Below are 21597 nucleotides of genomic sequence, written 5' to 3' on the forward strand. Positions count from 1 at the left end.
TATTTTGAAATATTGAGGATAATCAGTGTGATCTTATTTTTTGTTTAATTGAAAAGCTTTTTTAATAACGAAATTTTATAATAAACAATAGTTGAATAGTAAGCATTAAATAAAACTATTTTTTGAGTTAAAAACATAATAAACTTATTTTTTTATGTTTGACTCTCCAACCATATAGATTAAAAAATGCGGAGATCACTATATTTGTGTCATCTGCATTAAGTCTTACAGTGCCCTAAAGGGAAAGTTTGTTGATAAAATTTATATACATTAAAAATGATAAACGCCACAGATTGACCACATGAAATACATCCCACTTTCTAGTTTGGAAAAGGTTATTAATATTATTTATAATATTAAACTGTTATAGATTTGTTGCATGTCTCTTATAACTTAAGGCACAAGAGCACATATCAGCCCACTAAATATATTTAAAAAAATATAATTAGCTTTCACCCCAGTGTCACTATTTTTGAAAAAAAACTTAGTAGTAGTAGCAGTAGTAAGGGTGGGGTAGCTAGAGCTCGGCAAGTAGGCCTGAGCAGTCCCTTTTCGCCAACCCCAGAATCACCCACCCCTACGTCTCCACTCTCAATGCGCGGTCTTCACTGAGTCAGCCCGTCCCTTTAATAAAGGCTTGCACGTTGTCCCAGTCCAGATCTTTAAGATCTTCCCGCTGGAGTGTCGTTGCTCCGAAAATTTTCCTTCTTAGGCGACTCCACCTATCACAGATACCTAGTATGTGGTATGAAGTTTCCTCCCCTGTACCGCAATTCGGACAGAGTGGGCTTTGTCTTATACCAAGAAGGTGTAGATGCCTGTTTAGACTGTTGTGCCCAGTCAGGATTCCCACCAAGTCTTTGATACTTTGTCGGGTCTTTGTTAGCAGTCGCCTTGCTTTAGAGCCGTCATAATCTGGTATCATTTCCTTGGTCTGTCTACATCCTTCTGTCCTTCTCCAATTCTTCCTTGTTTTTTCCCAGGTCCAATTATTAATTGCCTGGGAGATTTGTTTTTTACCGAGACAAGGTTCGGGGCCTGCGAAGGGGTTAACGGAACCTTGTCTTGCCAGTTCGTCGGCCCGCTCATTGCCCTCAATACCTTGGTGTCCTGGGACCCACCTCAGTCTCACTTCTTTGTGTGCTGCAAGCCTTTCCAATGGGTCTATGCATTCCTGGACTAGCGCTGAGCTAGCCCTGGGTTTCTGAATCGCCTTGAGGGCAGCTTGACTATCGGAGTAGATACAAATCCCCCGTCACCTTCCAATGCCTCTCGTTTGTTCGCTACTTCGAGTATAGCAAACACTTCCGCTTGGAAAACTATGGTGTGTTTCCCTATCGGGAAGGATTCCCCTGTGTTCGTTTCCATCCTGTACCACTCCGGCTGAATTGGTACCTGAAAACCACTTGGCTCTTTAACTTAGTTCGCCGACCATTCTTCCCTTGTCGGGATTTTGACTTGAAAGCCCTTCTTTAACCTTAGTTTGCCACTTTCTGTAGTGCATCTGGATGTTAGAATTGGTATGTTCTTACACATCCTGAGAGCAATGTCATATGGCCTTGTCCTAAGTGAACATTGCGCCACCCTCCGCTATCTCTTACTCGCATTGGATGTCGCATAATTTAATAAAAGCTCTTATCTTAATCTAGGTATAGAAGCCCGAAATAAAACAGCAATCTACTGTAAAGTGTTCCAAGACAAGCCAAATGCGAGAGTAATTTATGTACGGAGTACATATATAGGAATTTAAAATCTAACTATTGAAAATAACATAACAATAAGTAAGAAAGTGAAATATATTATTTGGTTAGTTTTCTAAAGAAGGCACTATTTATTGCAAAATACGCGTTGACTAGTAAATATTGTAAAACCTTGATGTAGAAATTTCTTATGGTTTTTGTATTTTGCAAGTTAAACCAACAGTCAACTTGCAATGTAAAACCTGCTTGGTTTAAAGGTAACACCGAAGTTTCGAGCCCTCTAGGATTACCGATTTGCCTTTTTACTTTTCTAACATATGTTTTAATAATATTTATCTCAATTGCCTACCTTTAGTTTGTCCATCAGCTAACCTAAATGTTAACCCTTTTTTTAAATTGCTTTCCTGATTTGCCTTCAAGCCATCACTAAAATATATTAATTAATTGTTATTAACTAAATTGGTCAGACACCAATCAGGTTAATTATAAATGATACAAGTTATTATGAACCGGTATAATTACAAAACTATTATGCGTTTTTTTAATGTAATAATTTAAGTTAATATTAACCATTTAAGAGTTATCACTTTTTTTACAAAGTAGCTGCAAGTTTTTCCATTGTAGTTATCCTGAAATATAAAAAAGAGGATTATTTTATTACAAAAATAAGTACTTAGATATACAAAGAATAAAAACAATAAAATTAATTTTTTTACGAATTAGTAAAAATAAATGTAAATTATTTATGCATATAGCATTACTATAGATTTTCCGATTAAAATTTAAATATTCAGATAAATTATAAATTAGCAGATCAGCATTTCTAGATAATAACAGGTCTGATCCTAAGTAAAAATTTTAAGATAGTTTTTATATATGTATGTAGATATTTTTAAATAACTTTTTGTGTACTTGCACCGAATTATCTGCTTTATACTACCTTGTGTTTAGATCTAGCATAGATAGAGAATATTAGAATAGTCTTAGATAATAAATAGAAAATTTTTGGATATTACTGTTTCACTTTTCAAATAGTAAGTGGAAATTGAAGTGGAAGTACAAAATATATCCTCAATAAGTTTTGTTGAATTTTTTTATATACGAATAGGTGAAAATAGGTGAAAATTCCTATATTTCCCCTCACTGATTTTCTATAATTTCCTATTTTTCCAATTTATTGGCCATAAGTAAATGTTTTTCATACCATATACAGGGTATTCCAAAAATCAATGATAAGCCAAAAACATGCAATAGACCAGGTGCCCAGGAATTCAAAAAATATTTAAAAAATCTATCTTGAGTACTTTAAAAATTATAGGCATTCATAGATAACCGAAAAAAATTGACACCCACTGTTCTTTTCAGTACTTTGGTTACAAATTTTTATATTTCTTAACAATTTTTTTTCAATGTAACCCTGAATAACCTTATGATAAATCACACAACTAAATTCAAACACAGCTTTTCACACTTTTTAGAAATTACCAGATTTTTGCTTAACTTCTGTTGAAAATTGTGTCTTTTGACCATTATTTTCCAACTTTAACTAACTGTCCTGGAAAAGAAAATTACTTCACTGTTTGGTAAGTGATTTCAAAAGTTGGCGTAATTTAGATTTCCAAATGGTAGATTATTGGTTCAATAGAGTGTTTTTTATACATAGTCAAATGTACACCGCTACTCTAAGCTAAGTTAATAATTATACAGTCAGAAAGTCAAAATCAACGAAATAAAAATTTAGTTAAATCGCAACTAATGTTCAAATTGTCTGCCTCTATTTCTGGATACGACGTTTTAAATTGGATTAGTGTACACTTTTTCTTAATTTTAATTTCTCACTTTTTAATTATTATTGTTCCCTGTTAATTCAAAATCAAATTTAAATTAAAAACAAATTTATTCACCATGAAGGTAATAAATAATCATATACAAAATTGTAGCATAATAATATACATATGTTGTACAACCTACCAAATACATGATAAATAGGACCATGCCTCGATTATAGAGAACCGTTTACACAGGTTCGTCATAAGATAGAACCTGTGAGGCATAGCCCTTCAAAAACCTTAAAAGTAAAAAAAAAGATTTTCTTAATTAATCGAGACATGCATGTGTTGAGTATCATATTTAAGCATTTAGGTAAGGCGAAGCAGGCAGGGGTTCTGGGTATGCAGGAAAGGTAAATTAATTTATATTTATAATAATAATAAGTAGACGGCAATAGAAGATCGAGCGGCTCAGCTCTTTTAATTTTTAATATATAATGTATTGTTTTTTTGAGAATCAAGCAGTTTATTACAAATATATTTTTTAAATGTATTATGCATTCCGGCTGTGTAAACAGCCATCATCAGATACAGAACATTACAAAAAACATATACGTTCACCAAAAAAAAAAGATTTTTTTTTTTTTTTTTTTTTTTTGGTGAACGTATATGTTTTTTGTAATGTTCTGTATCTGATGATGGCTGTTTACACAGCCGAAATGCATAATACATTTACCTAAGTGTCCCACATGCATTTTTCTTGGAGATAAAGACTTCCCCTATTTGTTATCTTTATATACGCATTCTCCTACAAAATATGGACTTCTATTCAACATTTCTAGATCTTTTAAGCCTGTTACAGTGTATTGTTTTAATGATTTTAATTAATGTTGGCTCATCCAATTGTGTAAAATTTAGGTAAGACCTTGTGTTAAAATGCCTGTTAGCTTTATAAAAATTAAGTTTTTCATTTGAAGTTGTATCAGCTGTAGTATTTAAACCTGAAAAATAGTTCCTAAGAGCAGTTGCATTTAAAAACTTGTCTGGTAAGCCAGAATTCCTCTTACAGCCAAGGTTTAATTTTCTTGCAGCATTCCAAAATTCTCTTTCATGCTTTTGTGACATTGTTTTACCTTTTTGGATAATAGCGGAGCATGTTTATTTATTAAAAATAATATATTCCTATTAAATATGTCAATCTTTTTATCTATATCGTGTGTATAATATATATTATCCCATGGTAGCTGTTCTGCGGCTAAGTTAAACTGAACCTATCCAACTGTACGGCTATTCCCTGTTCAGAAATACCCCTACAGGGTAATTAAGACAAGTAGTGACGCAACTTAGGTCCTTGCTATTGCAGTACTTTGCTATCCTCCCTTTACTACGCATCTTTCTGTATTCGTGTTGATATCGTGTTTTATTTATATTGGCTTTTTTGGATTCCTCATAAATGAAATGCGTGTTAGCATATTCTCGCGCAGTATAATGATCTGGCATGGTTCCGTCCAGAAATCAAGTCTAATTAACAAAAAAAGCCAAAATAAATAAAACACGATATTAACACAAATACAGAAAGATGCGCAGTAAACGGAGGATAGCAAAGTACTGGAGTAGTAAACGTCTTAATTAATGACATAAATTGCGTCACTACCTGTCTTACTTACCTATGGGATAGAAGAATAACCTGGCGCCATGTTCACCTAATTTAAATAAATTATTTAAATTTACCTGCTTTATGGGTAACAATAATTAATAAATAGTGAAAAATTAAAATTAAGAAAAAGTGTACACTAAGCCAATTTAAAACGTCGAATCAGGAATGAAAGCAGACAATTTGAACATTGGTTGCGACCTAAGTAAATTTTAATTAATTTATTTGGACTGTACGATTATTAACTTATACAATGTACTAAAGAAAAATACACCCCTGTTGATCAGGTACCCTAGCAAATATCTTATCATTTTGAAATCTAGATTAGATACACTAAATTTTCTTTTCCAGGACAGTTAATTAAAGTTAGGAAATGATGATCAAAAAACACAAGCTGAACAAAAATCTGATAATTTCTTGAAAATGTAAATAGGTGTGTTTGAATTTAGTTTTGTAATTTATCCAAGGGTTATTCAGGGTTACATAAAAAAAATTGTTAAGAAATTCACAAATTTGTAACCACAGTACTAAAAAGATCAACAGGGGATGTCCATTTTTTTCGGGTTTCTATGATTGCCTAATATTTTAAAAGTACTCAAGATAGATTTTTTTTCAATATTTCTTTAAATCCCCGAGCACCTAGTCCGTTTTCGGCTTATCTTTGGCTTTTGAGACACTCTGTATAAATATAATGTGCATTATTTTGCAAAGATTTTCATTTATTCGAAAATATCTACATAGTATCTAGCATAGATATTTCCACTTAATATCTAGGAGCAGGGCATCGTAGAACTTTAAACCATTTCAAGGTTCTTTTTTCTGTTCTATTTTTTATATGCTGTTATCGTTATACTCTTATCTTAGAGGTATTTCCCAAAACATTTCCATTTTAAATGTAGGTAAAAATAATCGGTAAATACCTTTATCAATATTTTTTCTGCTATTTTTACGTCGCATTGCCGATGAGTCGCCTTTAAGTGCAGTACCGGGTACCAGTGAAAAATAAGTCTCAATATTCCCAAGGTGATCGTATATAGAACCCAGCATATATTGTTTCTCAGCTGACTGAAGACAAACCCTTGAATTTCCTAAAAATATAAATGTTTAGCCTAATTAAAGGAAAAATTAAAATGTCATAAAATATGTATATCTTAATTAAGGATTAAAAATATATATACAGTGCATTCACGATAAAAGGAACAAGTTCATTTAAAATTTAGGTATTTTTTTCTTCTTTTATTTTTTGGAAATATCGAGTATTGTCACTTACTCGTTTTTTAAAATAAAAAAGTTCTTTACAGGGTGCCTCAAGTAGAAACTCTGGCCTCAACATTGATTTTTTAAAATAAAACACTCTCTATATTATGACGGCTTACAATATTCTGAATACTTTTTGTTTAGCAAACCATATACCTAAAGTCCATGGTTTCAAATCAAATATGACGTGACAGACTAACGAAACTTGAAATTAAAACATAAACATTTATTCTATATTTTTTGCAACGATTATTTAATTTGTTGTTCATTTGATTCGATGCGTCTTTTGCAATGAAAATTTTGGTTACAGGGTATCTCAAGTAGAAGCTATGACGGCAACATTAATTTCTCATATGATTTCTTCGAAAGTAAGTAGACCTTATTATTTTCGAACAGTTTCGAATTTTAGAACCTACCTGTTAACGGTTTGTCAGGCATTTGTGCGTATAATTGTCATTTTAGTTGTCATTTCTCGCATCGTTTTTTAATAAAACGCATTTATCTGACTAAGAACGAATTGAAATATTCATTATGATTGGTTTTGGAGACCGGGTGCGTACACAACAAGAGCGCTACTTGGACTTTCTACAGTTTAAACTTATCCCTGCTTTAGTTATTTTATTCCTTGATCCACAAGAGGCTGATATACCCAGTAACGAGATATGGTTTCAATAAGATGAGGCACCTCCTCACTTTGCCAACGCTGTTCGACAATTTTTCCTGTTAGATGGATTGGACGAAGAGGACCGATTGAGTGGACACCAACTTCACACGATATAACCCTATTAGATTTTTTACTTAGTAAGTCCAAAGTTTATGTAAGAGATATATCAAATAATCTTAATGATTTACAGCAAAACATTCGACAAGAAATTAGACTCATTGATCCCCAAGTGTTTAAAAATGTGCAATTGGAAGTTAGTTGCCTACTTCAAAAATGCATTGAAGTAAATGGACAATAAATTGAACAACAATATAAATTTTTATTTTTTAATGTCGTATGTTTTAGTCGTAAAAATTGACAAACCGCTCATTTTAGGCATATGGTACGCTATACAAAAGCAATTTATTCTTTTTGTGAGATAAATAAAAAATTATAAGTTTCCTTTCATTTATAATATTAATAAATAATACAATAATTAATAATATTACACTAATTTATTTACACGGTGTTAGACATCCATTATGTTTTGAATCATTATTAAAAGTTACTGTTCAAAATTAGAGTTTATAAAAATATTTGGATCAGATTGATTCGAATTAAGCAAAGATTAAAAAGTCTATTTCATTGTTACCTGATCGTCTGCTAGATAAGTTGCCATTAAAAAAAATGTAGGATTAGCTTTCTAAGTAATAATAGTCTATAATAACTCTATAATACTATTTATTGTTATTACACTTAACGTAATAATAATACAACCTTTAAACAAAAGTAATTAGCTTATCTAAAAGTTTTACCTGATCCAATAAAGTGATATTGAGTATATCATTCTTGTTTCATAAAATCTTTTTTTTAATCTTACGCAAATAAAATAAGCACTCAGTCATAAGAACAAGATTAATAAGGTATTAAGTAACATACTTACCATTTGATCGTCTTCGGCAAAATTAATAAACTGAAGCCGGCCATCTTGATTGTAAATCGATTTTTTCTCAACTGGTTTTTCAGTTGTTGTCAAATTATCACCTAAAATCAAAAATTCATTGTTAAGGCCTATAATATAGTTTTTTTCTATTTTTAGTAATGATACCATTATCAAGTAACTGGAATGCAAATATTATGAATAAATATTTTTTTATAAATTTGTTTGATTATATCATGAGGTTTTTACCAAAAAAATTAGCATCATTATTTTATGCAAAAAAAATAATGATGCTAATTACTTTTGGTATATTTAGGTCTAGTCATTTTTCAATTATGTTATTAGGATCATTAGGGAACACATTCGATTTGCGTAAATTAGGTTTTTATATTAAGTTGGATTTAAAAATAACCTGTTAATATTATTATTTGTTAATTTTAGTCTAGGTCAAAAAAAGTACGAAAAATATTGAGATATATACAATATTATAATTTAAAACTTGACAAATCGTGTATATCAAGAAGTAAAAAAAAAATTATGAATAGTTTTAAATAATTTTTAGGGAGACAGAATTAAAATTAAAGCAATTTTCAAAACACAACAAAATGAGATACATTACAATGTCTTGGAAGCGGGTCTTTAAAATTATTTAAAACTAAAATAACTTGAGAAATATCACAGAATAATCTCTAGACAACTTCTTATAAATAATAAATATTCATGCTATACCATGCTTCAATGTTGAGAATAAAAGCATTAAAGTAATAAAATATCCAACAATTAAAATAGGACATAACAAAAGAAGCATAAAAATCTTACCACGAATGGAACAAACCGTCTGAGATCGTAGGAATCGCAAGAAAAAACTAGAGATAAAACATAATTAGTTACACATGATTTACACATGCAAATCCTGAAGCGGAAAGGGAAGCCTTAATTAAAAATTAAGCTATAGAAAAAACTATATGGAACAGAGACCATATTTAAAACTGTAGACTTTGTTGGTCAGCGAAACAGTCTAATTAACTCTTATTAATCTGTACCTTTCTAGCTAAATAAAGAGAACCTTGATAGATATAACATACCGGCAAAACGTTGATGAAAATTAGTACCTGCATAGTCTAGATCTTGTAGTAGACACAGGAGAGGTAACAATTAAATGCAAAAGCCAATACAAAACCATCGAAAAATCTTAGCAAAGTCAATCCTAATTTTAGTAGATAGAAGCAAATAATAAAAAAATAAAATAATTTGAAGATAAATCTGGAGTAGATACATCTTTGATGGTGATTATAATAATTTATAAAAAGATTCTGAAAAAATGCCTGGGTACACATTTCTACTAATAGAGGTCCAGACAGTATGAAATATGTAAATTAAAATTATCATAATCTTCATAAGAGCTAGCAAATCAATTATTTCGAAAGTTACATCCAGAGAAATTAATTAAAGTAATAATATTAATAATAATCAGTATTAAGCACCCCGCAGAACATTAAATACTTAATGATGAGTATAAAGCTGCGAATGAAACGTTTTTAAAATATGTCTAGACTTAATATTATATTACTAATAAAATATTTTCTTTCCGTTAAAATTCATGTTTAATTAAAAAGTTAAATTTACCATTAATTTTTTTTTACCAGCAGCCAATTTAATGTAGAAAGCATACATTTAATACACTTCTTCTAAAAAAATAATCTGTTTATAGCTCGTTTCCGATGAAATTTGAAACATTTAAAGGTATTTAGTCTTCAAGAATTGATTTTGTGTAACATTGGTAAATAATTTCGCTTGCTTATTGACGATTGTCACCGTTTCTTTGCTGGTTTTTCAACATTCTTTAAAATGGCTAAAACAAAAGAGTTATCGGTAGAAACAAAGGTATTATCATTGGACTTCATAAGGCTGGAAAGATTAACCGTCAAATTTCGAGGGATTTGGGAATTCCAAGGCGGACTGTCGATTATAATGTTAGGATATTCACCAGAGAAGGGACTACTAGCAACAAACCTCGATCGGGAAGGCCAAAGGCAACAAGTTCAAAGGAGGATTTAAATATTATAATTACAAGCAAACGCAATAGACGCCTTACCGCCCCTGAAATCATAGCAAAAATCAACAACGAGCGTCAAAAATCGGTCAGTGTTTCGACAGTAAAACGACGACTTTATAATGCTGGTCTTAAAGGACGTTTAGCTGTATCAAAACCACTTCTGAAGGATGTTAATAAGAAGAAAAAACTTGAGTGGGCCCAATCACACAAAGAATGGACCATTGATGACTGGAAGAAAGTTCTCTGGAGTGACGACTCGAAATTCGAGGTTTTTGGAACAAAGAGGCGAATTTTTGTTCGCCGCGCCGTTGTGCCAATGAAAGGGTTGCTGAGAACTGTACGGTGGCCTCAGTTTAACACGGTGGTGGTTCGGTGATGTGTGGGGTTGTTTCGGAAGATCTGCAGTGGGCGATCTAATTAGAATAGAGGGAATTCTTCGAAAAGAGGGTTACAAAGCAATTTTAAGTGACAATATACTTCCTTCTGGTACTCGAATAATTGGGGAAAACTTCATCTTTCAACATGACAATGACCCCAAGAACACGTCGAAATTGTGCAAGCAATATTTAGGTAAATTACAAAGGCAACATCTTCTGAAAGTTATGGTATGGCCCCCACAATCACCGGACCTCATCCTATCGAATTACTGTGGGATGAACTGGATAGACAAGTGCGAAAATTCACATCGTCAGTTTACACTTGATAACGGTTGGAGATACTTACCAACCGAAACGTCGTTTTACATTAAATAAATAAGACAATGCAAGTTCGACAAGATGTTTTCACTGTACCATTGTCTACCACCTTCAAAAACTGTCCTAAATAAATTAAGACATTACAAATTCCATTAAAAAATTGTGTGTAGAAAAAAAAATAAAATCACGATATATATACTGGTATATTTTTCTCTCACATAATAATTTTCGCCTTAAAAATTAAAAGATGTAAAGAAATATAATACTTTAAATTTGCTTTTTATTTACCATAACATGGAATTCACATTTTTAAAATATAAGTGGCAAGCATTGAATTTGAGCCACCCTATACTTGCTCCGATTCAGTTACAGGATGAAAGATGACGTCATATGTTCAATTATTGGATATGATCAACCAAAAAGGGGTCTATATCGGTTTTAATATAACCTACACGTGCAAGGCCGGTGGCGATTAAGTAATTGAAATCAGGACAAGACTATTAATTTGTTTTAAAGCGTCATTATATAAGAGTAATACATAGTAGTATACATTTGTTTATAATACAAGATTAAACTAATGTAAATATTTTTAGTACTTTAGTATTCACATATTTTTTTGATTTTATTGGAAATAATTTTCAAACCTGTTGGTCTGCCAGAACCCAAACAGCACCTTATATCTCTGGAATATGCCATCTATATCTCATTTAACAAAATATATTGCAATAGGCCCGGACTATTCCACAAATATGCCAAAATCGTATATGCAAAAGCAATGTTCCCAGCATATGTTTAAAAGATATGCAGAGAATATTCATGTTCGATTTCTGTGAAACATTTCAGTGGCATAAGTTAATTAAAATAAATTCATGAAAATAAATGATGAAACATGTTACCATTAAAGACATTAACTAATACTGTAGATTTAGAGGTTTTTATTTTAACCTAAATTTAAAATCAGTATCTTAGAGAACCATGGACTTTTTTGAAATAATTAGGTATGCCAGGATAGATTTAAAAAAAAAATTGCAAGCATAGGCATTAAATATCCATAAGAATAAGACTGGCATATGCAAAGTGATGGCATATCCCTGTATTGAGATATTCCTATAAAATAAATCTATGCAAAACTTGGATTTTTATTTATTTTGGTCTGCCTAATTTATTTAATTTTTTTTTGATAATTTTGGAATACAATATACTCTATTATTGAAATAAACGAAGTTGATATACACTTTCGGTATAACTGAAAATGCCAAAACTATCAAAATATTATGGTCACTCATCTAAACTCAGAGGATCTTTTAATAACGTTTTTATAGATAGTGACAGATGATTAGGTATGTTTATTTTTTTGTCTACATACTAAAAAGACCCTTTTATTAATTTAGAATGTGGCAGATAACTGGTATCGAAATAAAGCTTAGATTTAGCTATATTTACGCTTAAACCCTTTGTTTATATTTTATATGGATAATATTACTTAATTATTTTTTTTAAGATTCCTCATTACTTCTGTGTGTTCTGATAATTAATTAGATATACTAACTTAAAAAAATGAAAATACGTTTGTAATAGTAACGCTGAAATAAAACGACCTTTTAATAATTTTTTTTATTTTCTTTAATTTGCTTAGAATGCCAAAGTTATTTAACTTGTTTGTAGCAAGATTTATACTTATTAACTATTTAAAATTTAAAAAAAAAACTAATTTTAATTAAGAATAAATAAATAATTCGACGATGCTTATTTTACCAGGAAATTATGCAACTAATAACTGAGGCCATTAATAACTTTTAATATCTATTGTGTAAAGCTGGTCCTTTATTGATTTTTTTTTCTAACCTTCAATTTAAAAATATTGTTAAAGATAGTAATTATTTTTCGATTGTAATTAGTTTAATCATCAGAAAGCAAACTTTGTATTAATAGCAGATACTCGGTAGAACATATTATATAACACTTATTAAAATACCCTGAAAAATATTTTTAGATTCTCCCTGGTAAATGACTGTCACCCGATCAAAAAGGAATAAGATTAATTTGCAATTATGGTAACGACCCGAACTATCGTCTTTACCCTATTTGACCCCTCTTTATCCAGAATTTTCTTCACCATAATAAAGAAAATATTTTTTCAGAGCATTAATGTTAGTCATAATGAGTTTACTTTTAATCAATTTTATGAGGCTTTGATTATTAGCGTTATGGTTTATATATTTAGGATGTGGACTTTAATTCAATTCAATACTAGTACCGCCACTCAATAATAATGAATAATGAATTAAAATATAAATTTAACCATGCCTCTAGTCGATCTTAACATTAGAATCAAATTAAATTAATGATAGCTTCATTGTCTAGGAACACCTTCTTGTTGCTAGAGCCAAGACAAACTTAAACAGAAATTGTATGTAGGTTGTATAAAGCAATATATTCTAAAATATTTAAGGGTAAACTGTCAAAATTTCATAAATAAGAAATTTTACATTAAAATTAATACAGTAAAAGCAAAGTACTTAACAAATCTGAATCATCACTAGTAAAAGAATTTTTCAAGGATGTAAACTCCATAAGGTAACAAGATCTTTTTTTCAAGACCAATCACTCACCGTCTAAACTTACAAGATCTTTCAATCCTGTTCACAGATGGTGATAGATGATTGTGTACATTTTACCAAAAAAGCTTATTTATTAATTTAGAATCTGATAGATAACCGGTAAAGGAATATGAAGCTCAGATTTATATATGTATATGGTGTTGCCAGTATGTGGATTAGATACTACCAAATGTAGGTATTTATGAGTTAAATATACAAATTTCAGAACTAGAGAAGTACTGTGCTACCTTGGTCCAATCATTAATTAAAATAAAATTTGTCATCGGTACAGGCTCAAATGGTAAAGGTAAGTAAAATAAGCAAAAGCTAGTTCCTTATATGAGAGATAGAGATATGTGTATTTAAAACCCCTTTGGGTTGCTATGTATGTATATGCCTGGCTATGTACTACATTTTCACTTAATTTAAGATAACCGAAATAATACCAATAAGAGGAGCCCCAATAAGGACCCCTGAGGACGAGTCACGCTTCCACAGCAATACATCATGATTGACAATCAAAAGCTTTGATCATGTCACGAGATACAGCTGCAGAACGGATTTCATCACTTATCTTCCAAATACATAGATATCCTCCAAAACTACGCCCTCGATGAAATTTCATATAAATATACAAAGTGGAATGAGATGTGTATAAGACACTTAGGAATCATACTAGAGGAAAATAACTGAAAAGTAATTAACACACAAGTTCTGACTGATTAATCTGGCAGGAAAAGAATAAAATAACCTTTTAACGAGGCTTTGTTTAAGCGGAAATTTCTAATTGTTAGTAATTGTTATTCTAAAATGTTAGTAATTAATTTGAGGTTTCTTGTTATACCTATATGCTTAATTTGATTGGCAGGCCTCTGAGTTTTATGTATCAATCTGATCAACATGGTCAATAGTATTATTTAAATATTACTTGAGGTAGTAGGCATTGTAGAACATCAAGGCATGAAGTGATGCTGTTCTCTCGAAAGCATCTGCAAAATAGTTAAGAATAAGAATTCTATTAACTAAAAATCTTTTTGATCTGTAATTTGCTACGTTAATTGACTCCTATTTTTTTTTAAATATTGGATAAACCCTAGCTAGTTTCTAATATAAAGAAAATTTACATATCAACGGTATGCTAATTCTTCAATAGTAAGGATGCTTTTAGATCGTAAGCTAAATTCGATCCTATTCAGAAAACTCTCCAATAGCTAGACATTAACTTGCTATGCCCGAGAGCTATTTCTTCAGCAGATATCCTCTTCGTTTAATTCCTTTGCAGTTTTTTTGTAACCATAGAAGCTTGTATACAGATCTTTTTTTAAAAATTTGGATATGATCAACCCTAGTTGAATTAACTCACACTAAGTTATTTCAGACCATAGGATAAAATTGAATTAATACAAGAATACTAAAATAATTTTAAAGATTAAGTCAAGTAACCAAAAATCTACCAGAAACAAGCTATACCGATGCATTAAAAAAACTCGAGAAGAAGGTGGATACTATGAAAGCACCAGCTAAAGTAAGCATATAACCGATCTTGTTTGAGATGAAGGAAAGAGAGCGAAGAGCGACCAACGTCCTAATATTTGGTGTTTAAGAGTCGAACGAGGATAGCACTCAAGAAAAAGCAAAAGATGACCTACAAAAGGTAACAGGTCTTTTTTTGGGGATGAATCTTGCTCTGCCAGAAGAGACTAACATATTTAGGCTGGGAAGAGAAGCTGCGGATAAACGAAGACCCCTTAGAGTGATCCTGCCAACAAAAGAAGAAGCTCTGAAGGCCCTAAAGAGTAGGAAGTTACTTGAGGAGAAACAACCAGACATTTACATAAAAAACGATCAAACAGAGGCCCAGAGAACGTTCTTGAAGGGGTTTCTGGCCGACTTAGAGGAACAAAAGGCTGAAGGAAGGACCAATTTAATCATAAAGTACTTAAATGGTATACCTACAATTATCGAAAAGGCCGAAAAAAACTAAATTGCTCTGGGGTAGTTGATGTTTCGTTTTGGTATAGTAATTTGAACTCGGTGGTGAACAAGATAGACGAATGAAAAGCAAGAGTTGCAACAGCGAATCCCACTTTTATTATGCTGACAGAAACATGGCTGCAGGGCGGCATAAGTGATTATGCCTGATTACCTGATTACTGTGATAGCCTGATTAGCATAGATGGATATAATACATACTGCGGAGACCGTCAAAATCAAAAAGGGGGAGGTGTATGTATTATGGCCAAGGAAAAAATTAATGGCTTTAAAATAAATTGCATTTTCTCGGATAGTCACAAATTCCAAACACCAATTGATGCAGTATTGCTGGATGTCCAGATATGTGAAGTGAATTTGTCTGCTGCTGGTTTATACAGACCGGGAACAACTACTAGCGAAGAGGTCAATACCCACATGATAGATACTATAAAAAAGGCATACACATCATCAAAATGTCCAACAATTGTTGTGGGAGACTTCAACTACCGCAACATTAACTGGAAAAGTCTCTCAATTGCACCACCAGACATAAATACGCAGGATTTTATGAACATGTATCAAGAAATAGGAGCCCAGCAGTTGATTGATTTCCCAACAAGATACAGAAAAGACCAAAGTTCCCTTTTGGACCTCTTCATAACCAACGATCCTAAAAGCATCTTTGATCTTTGCTCAGAACCGCCCATTGGCCGCAGCGACCATGTCGCAATAAAAGCTAAACACAACTAAAAATTCCACCCAAACAAACACAAACAATTGTAAGAAGGAACTTTTACACTGCAAACTATGAAGAAATCAACCACTTCATTCAACTACAACCAGCGCATGCGAACAAATCGATCTTCGAAAACTCTCAAAATGTTGTGAATGGTGCTATCGAACAATACATTCCTACCAGACGTGTGAAAACAAACCCCCAAAAACCATGGATAAATGAAAATATTTTCAAAGAAATTAACAAAAAATGGAAACTATGGGCAAAGTATATAACAAACAAAACTCAGGACAAATATCAAGCCTATATGTGCCAAAATAATATTACCAAACATAAGTTGGTCGACGACAGGAAAAAATATTAAAATGGTCTTGCAAACTCGGCCTCGCCAAAGAAACTATTTAAATATGTAAATCGCAACTTAAACTCGAAAATCTCAACCATAACCCTAAAAAATACAGCAACCCAGCAGTTTCTAGACAGCAAATCCATGGCGGAAACATTCGCAGAACAGTTTGATACAGCATTCACGAAGGATTTATATCCAATTCCATTATTGCCTAATCACAGCAGGGTGCAACCCTCAATTGTAACTATTCATTTTGCAAAAGAGAAAGTCGAAGAAGCGCTTGAAAATATGAAAAGGGACTCAAGCCCAGGACCAGATAAAATTCCAACAGTTTTCCTTCAAAATTGCAGAAATTCCCTCAGTCCCTTGCTTTCGGGGGCAATGCAGGAAAGATACCAGAAGAATGAAAACATTCAATTGTGACACCACTGTTCAAGAAGGGAGACCGGAACAAACCGGAAAACTACAGACCTATCAGCCCCACATGCAACCCACTGAAATGTATGAAGAAAGTAATAGTTAAGGAGCTCATAGCATTCTTTCTGGAGAATAGTTTAATACCTGCCTCTCGGCATGGATTTTTGCCTAAACGTTCAACAACAACAAACCTTTTAGAGTGTTTGAATGACTAGACAAAAAATCACGACAATGGCCAGCCAACAGACATAATATATCTTGACTATGAAAAGGCATTTGATAAAGTCCCGCACAAGCTCTTAATGGCAAAGCTGGAGCATTTTGGAGTCAGAGGAAAGCTGCTTGAACTGATCAAGGCATTACTGAATGAGAGATTCTACCAGGTTATAGTCAATGGGGAGCTGTCCAGTCCACATCGAGTGAGCAGCGGCGTTATCCAGGGATCGGTAGTTGGCCCAGTGCTTTTTACATCATATTTGTTTGATCTAGTTGGACTTATGAAGATAGACAGAAGTCTGTTTGCAGATGACTGCAAAATATATGCTAATCCTCTAACCAGCGCAGCGCTGCTCCAGGCAGACCTGCAAAATGTTGAGATGTGGTCAAGGCAATGGGGTATGAAACTAAACACATCCAAATGCATAGTGTTGAGGATCGGTCCGGATAATCCTGATAATGAATATTTTCTGGATGGGTGTGCCTTAAAATCAGTGAACGAACAAAATGATTTAGGAGTCCTAATAACATCAGACCTAAAATGCGAACGTCATACAACCAGAATTTGTAAAAAAGCAAACTCGCTAGTCTATCTGATAAAACAAGCTTTTAGGGACCATTCTATTGATATGATATCCACTCTATACAAAAGTTACATAAGACCAAAAATAGAATATGCCTTTGTTGTATGGAACCCATATTATATTAAAGATATAGACCAATTGGAGAAATTACAGCGCAAAGTAACAAAAATCCCTTACGAATTAAGCGAGGTGCCATATCCAGAAAGATTAATCAGGTTTGGTTTGACCACTCAGAGAGCGAAGACATAGAGGTGATCTCATCGAAACCTACAAGATTACCAGTGGTTATTACCAGTGCAATTTGGCGAACCTTTTCCACTATAGCCAAAACCATCATCTCCGAGGACATACAAGGAAGCCTGAAAAAGAAAGAACGGCAAAACTTCCCAGAAAAAACTTTGTAACAAATCGTGCAGTGCACTTGTGGAACTCGTTAAATCAGGAAACGGTGACGGCCCCAAATACGAATATCTTCAAGAATTGCGATGTTGAGCTGGGACAAAATTCGGAGAGAATGATCCACTACATGTGAGCAGGTCCACCTACTCACGCCTGAAACATACGGAAGAAACAATAGCTTCATCGGTCTCACCGTTTGCTATTGTCAACATAATAATAATAATAATAATAATAAAATAATAATAATAAGTATTTATACAAAAAAACATAAGGTAATATAAAATCTAAAAATTAAAAGTCGGTAACATCAAAGACCGAAGTAATTAAGCGCATTAAAATATTGTTAGAAGATTCATATGCGCTATAGGAAAAGGCTCATGATATTGTAGTTCGAATTAGAACTGCTTATTTGCAGTGTAGCCAGATAAGAGAAGTTGATCATATATTCTTTCAAGCTGTAACAGATTGCTTGATAGTTGGTTATTCATTTTCAAAATTTGCTGACTTTTATTACAATTATTATTATTCCAATTATCTAACAAACCGAGAATATAATTGTAGTTATATGTTATATTTAATAATTATTTTTGGACCATATTATTGATGCCTGTCAAGAAAGCAAATCTTAGATTGACGTGAAAAGATTGCATATGCAATATTCATATCCATTTTTTAATATTGACAGGTTCTCTGCCCTCGATGTCAACATCTATTCTTGCTAAAAAGTTAGCAGGGAGATTTTTATCTCTGTTTACTTGAAAAATGTACATATAAACTTAAAATACAAATTTAAACAATGATCCATTAAGAGATTTTAAACTTTATTATCTGTGATAAACTTAACGCAATTGTATTATCGGAAAAAATCTAATTAAATAGTATAAAATAATAAACCTATGATGATGGTAATTGTTATTGTTACGTATTGTTACAATAACTTATTATATTGCTTTCAAGTTATTATTGGGACGCATTAAATTGTTTGCAGTATTATACAAAAAATAATATGAGATGTGATAAGTATGTGATATTATGTTATGTGATGAGTAACACTGTCTCTATTTCACTTCTTAGAGAATTGACAGAAAATATTCTGCAAGATATCTATTTAATCATAATAAATTTTTCCTATTTAATTTCAATAATTCTCGAATCTAATATACCATTAATATAAGCTTAATGTCTAGTGTGACTATATTCTCCAGAAAAAAATCTTTGAAGGTGGCAATTGCAATTATTAATTTTACTGTCTATTTTTATAGCACATGATCTGCATTTCCTGTAGAAATAATTGAGGAGAATAAGTTAATGTCAAAGTTGAACCAGTAATGGATGGTTAAACTTTATTGATTCACGCTTCATCCCTCTTTAGGAAATGCTTATGTATGTACTAAAATATTTAATCTAGATATCTAGTGAATTTTTTGAATTGTAAGTTTACCTGTAGGAGTGCAAGTATTAGTAGAGTGTAGATCTTTTAAACCAATCGAAAAGAAAGATATGTCAGTTTATTTTCATTCTAATTTCTTAAATGATAAATCTTTGTTTGATCTGAATCTAAGTTCAGAAATAAGTTAGTCTCCTGTTTTTTAGTTTAGTGTGGAACAACATTTTAATATTCTCTATTCTGAGTCGAATGGAAAACTTTATCTGATTTCATTCATGCTGCTTCCATTCCATCAACTCAGAGAAACTGTCTTACATCAGCAATTTATGACAAAAATTAATAAGGCACTCCATCAATTATTATGATTTTTGAGAAATAGAGAGACAGAGATTTTCACCTTGACCGATGCCTTATTTTTTTATTTGAGTCTAACTTGCATGCAAAAAATGTAATTTGAAATCATATTTACATAACCCATTAAAAATGCATTTTTTTTATTGACCTACCTGAGCAAATGGTTATTTCGAGAAACTCATTATTATTAAATGTTTCACTAATGACATAACTTCATTTTTTCTTAAATTATATAGTGGCATAGTTATGACCAATATTTAATACAACTAATGATCGGTAATTGGCATACTTGGGCTACTTATATTTTACAAGAAGCTCTAATCTTTATTATTATTAGTTAAAATATTCACCTAATAATAACTATACAGGATGTCAAATGTTTCAGTCACTTTTTAAAAATTTTACTTTCGAAAGCGGTAGGAAAATAACCTTAAGTAGTTAAGATATCAAGAATTATAATAAAATATACTTAAATTAATTAAGTGCTCAAAATGTATTTCATTATTTAGTAGACAATAATAGTCTACTCTCAAATTCCTCTAACATTTCAAAAAAGCGAGTCACAAGTAGTTGTTAAAAAAATAGTGAGTGGCAAATTATTGAAAGTGTATATTTTTATTATTTCGCCATTTTGCTCAATAAGAAAAAATGTACACTCGTCTGTAAAGCAAGTGCTGCGTAAGAAATTTGGATTAGTATTTATTAAATCGTCAAAATTCAATTTTATATCAAAATCATAACCAAATGGTTGCTGAAGAATATGCATTTTATATGGATAAAATTTATTAAATTTGCTGATCTTTCTCACTGTTTCTAGATAAAATTCTACCTTATTTAACGTCACACTAATATACAAAATGTAGTGGTTAGATTTGCAGAAAGCTTTTTCACATAAAATCTTGTAATTAAAATATTATTATAAATAGCTTTCTGGTAGACAAAACATAGCGTTCATTTCTGGCAATTGAGACTTTACCATTTTTGACAGTTTTTAAGAGTTTGCTCAAAGATCTCTTTTATTCTCAATATATACCTACTATTTGTCAAAAGGCAACTGTTTATCTCATTACGTTTAAAAAATGCAGCTGCACTTTCAAAATGAATAAAATTAATTCTGAGTTACACACAATTTTTAATTTTACAACAGAACATGATCTAATATTAAACAACCTTCAAATAAAAATGGCTTTTTTGCACGCCAAAAGGAAAACTAATTTTTAAAATATTTTTATTAAAATAAATGGATTGTTGTATCTACACTCTCTTTTCTCGCATTTTGGCCAATATTAACTGTTTATAATCAGAAAATTCCAAAAAATCAGAATGCCAGTACTTTCAGCTCTTCATATTTCTCTAGACTTTTACGTTGACTCGATAATAAAAAACAGTAAATTCTATAATACCTTCTAAGTCATGTAACAACACAAGGTGAAAGGAACGGATAATGGGTTCTACGAGTGCCGATTTTTGAATTCTACATTATTAATTTCATTCTCTATTGTAATTTGTTTTTCATTTTGTTTGAATGCAAATGCATGCATCTGTCTTTTCGGCTCCAGATGCTTTAATTTTTGTCTTAAAGTGTGTCTTTTAGATGATGCGCCATGATATAGAAGTGGAAACAACAAATATAGTTGTTTAAATGATATATCTTTTCAGATCATTGACCTTAATTTGTGTTTAAAAACATAAATCTTAGATGGGGCTGCAGATGGATGACGCTCTTTATTAATCAAAAACTATATCGAAATGCATATATTTCGTAATAGTTTTTATAAAAAGGTGCAGCATACACAACTAAAATACAAAATTATAAGCACTATTTTCCATTATTTATACCCGATTATAAAGATTTATAATCGGGTTG

At 31.5% G+C, this 21597-nt stretch overlaps 2 protein-coding genes across 5 annotated transcripts in view; one reads left to right on the forward strand and one right to left on the reverse strand.

The window, feature by feature from the left end:
- Nucleotides 1–21597, forward strand: part of LOC126740106 (fatty acid-binding protein, adipocyte) — a 484513-nt gene that overhangs the window by 356226 nt on the left and 106690 nt on the right. The gene's annotated exons all lie outside the window — the stretch shown is intronic.
- LOC126740090 (polyamine-transporting ATPase 13A3-like) overlaps nucleotides 1–21597 on the reverse strand; it is a 47442-nt gene that overhangs the window by 22515 nt on the left and 3330 nt on the right. The window contains exons 2-5 of one of the 2 annotated variants that reach the window (XM_050445965.1): nucleotides 7967–8067; nucleotides 6044–6211; nucleotides 2271–2329; nucleotides 2050–2126 (exon numbers count right to left, since the gene is read on the reverse strand). In XM_050445965.1, the coding sequence (XP_050301922.1) occupies nucleotides 2050–2126; nucleotides 2271–2329; nucleotides 6044–6211; nucleotides 7967–8067 (405 nt within the window). Of the gene's footprint in view, nucleotides 1–2049; nucleotides 2127–2270; nucleotides 2330–6043; nucleotides 6212–7966; nucleotides 8068–21597 lie in introns of those variants that run through there. The other variant, XM_050445966.1, reaches the window with a different exon arrangement.

Source organism: Anthonomus grandis, chromosome 9 (genome assembly GCF_022605725.1).
Source record: "Anthonomus grandis grandis chromosome 9, icAntGran1.3, whole genome shotgun sequence".
In the NCBI taxonomy this organism is placed as follows: domain Eukaryota; kingdom Metazoa; phylum Arthropoda; class Insecta; order Coleoptera; family Curculionidae; genus Anthonomus; species Anthonomus grandis.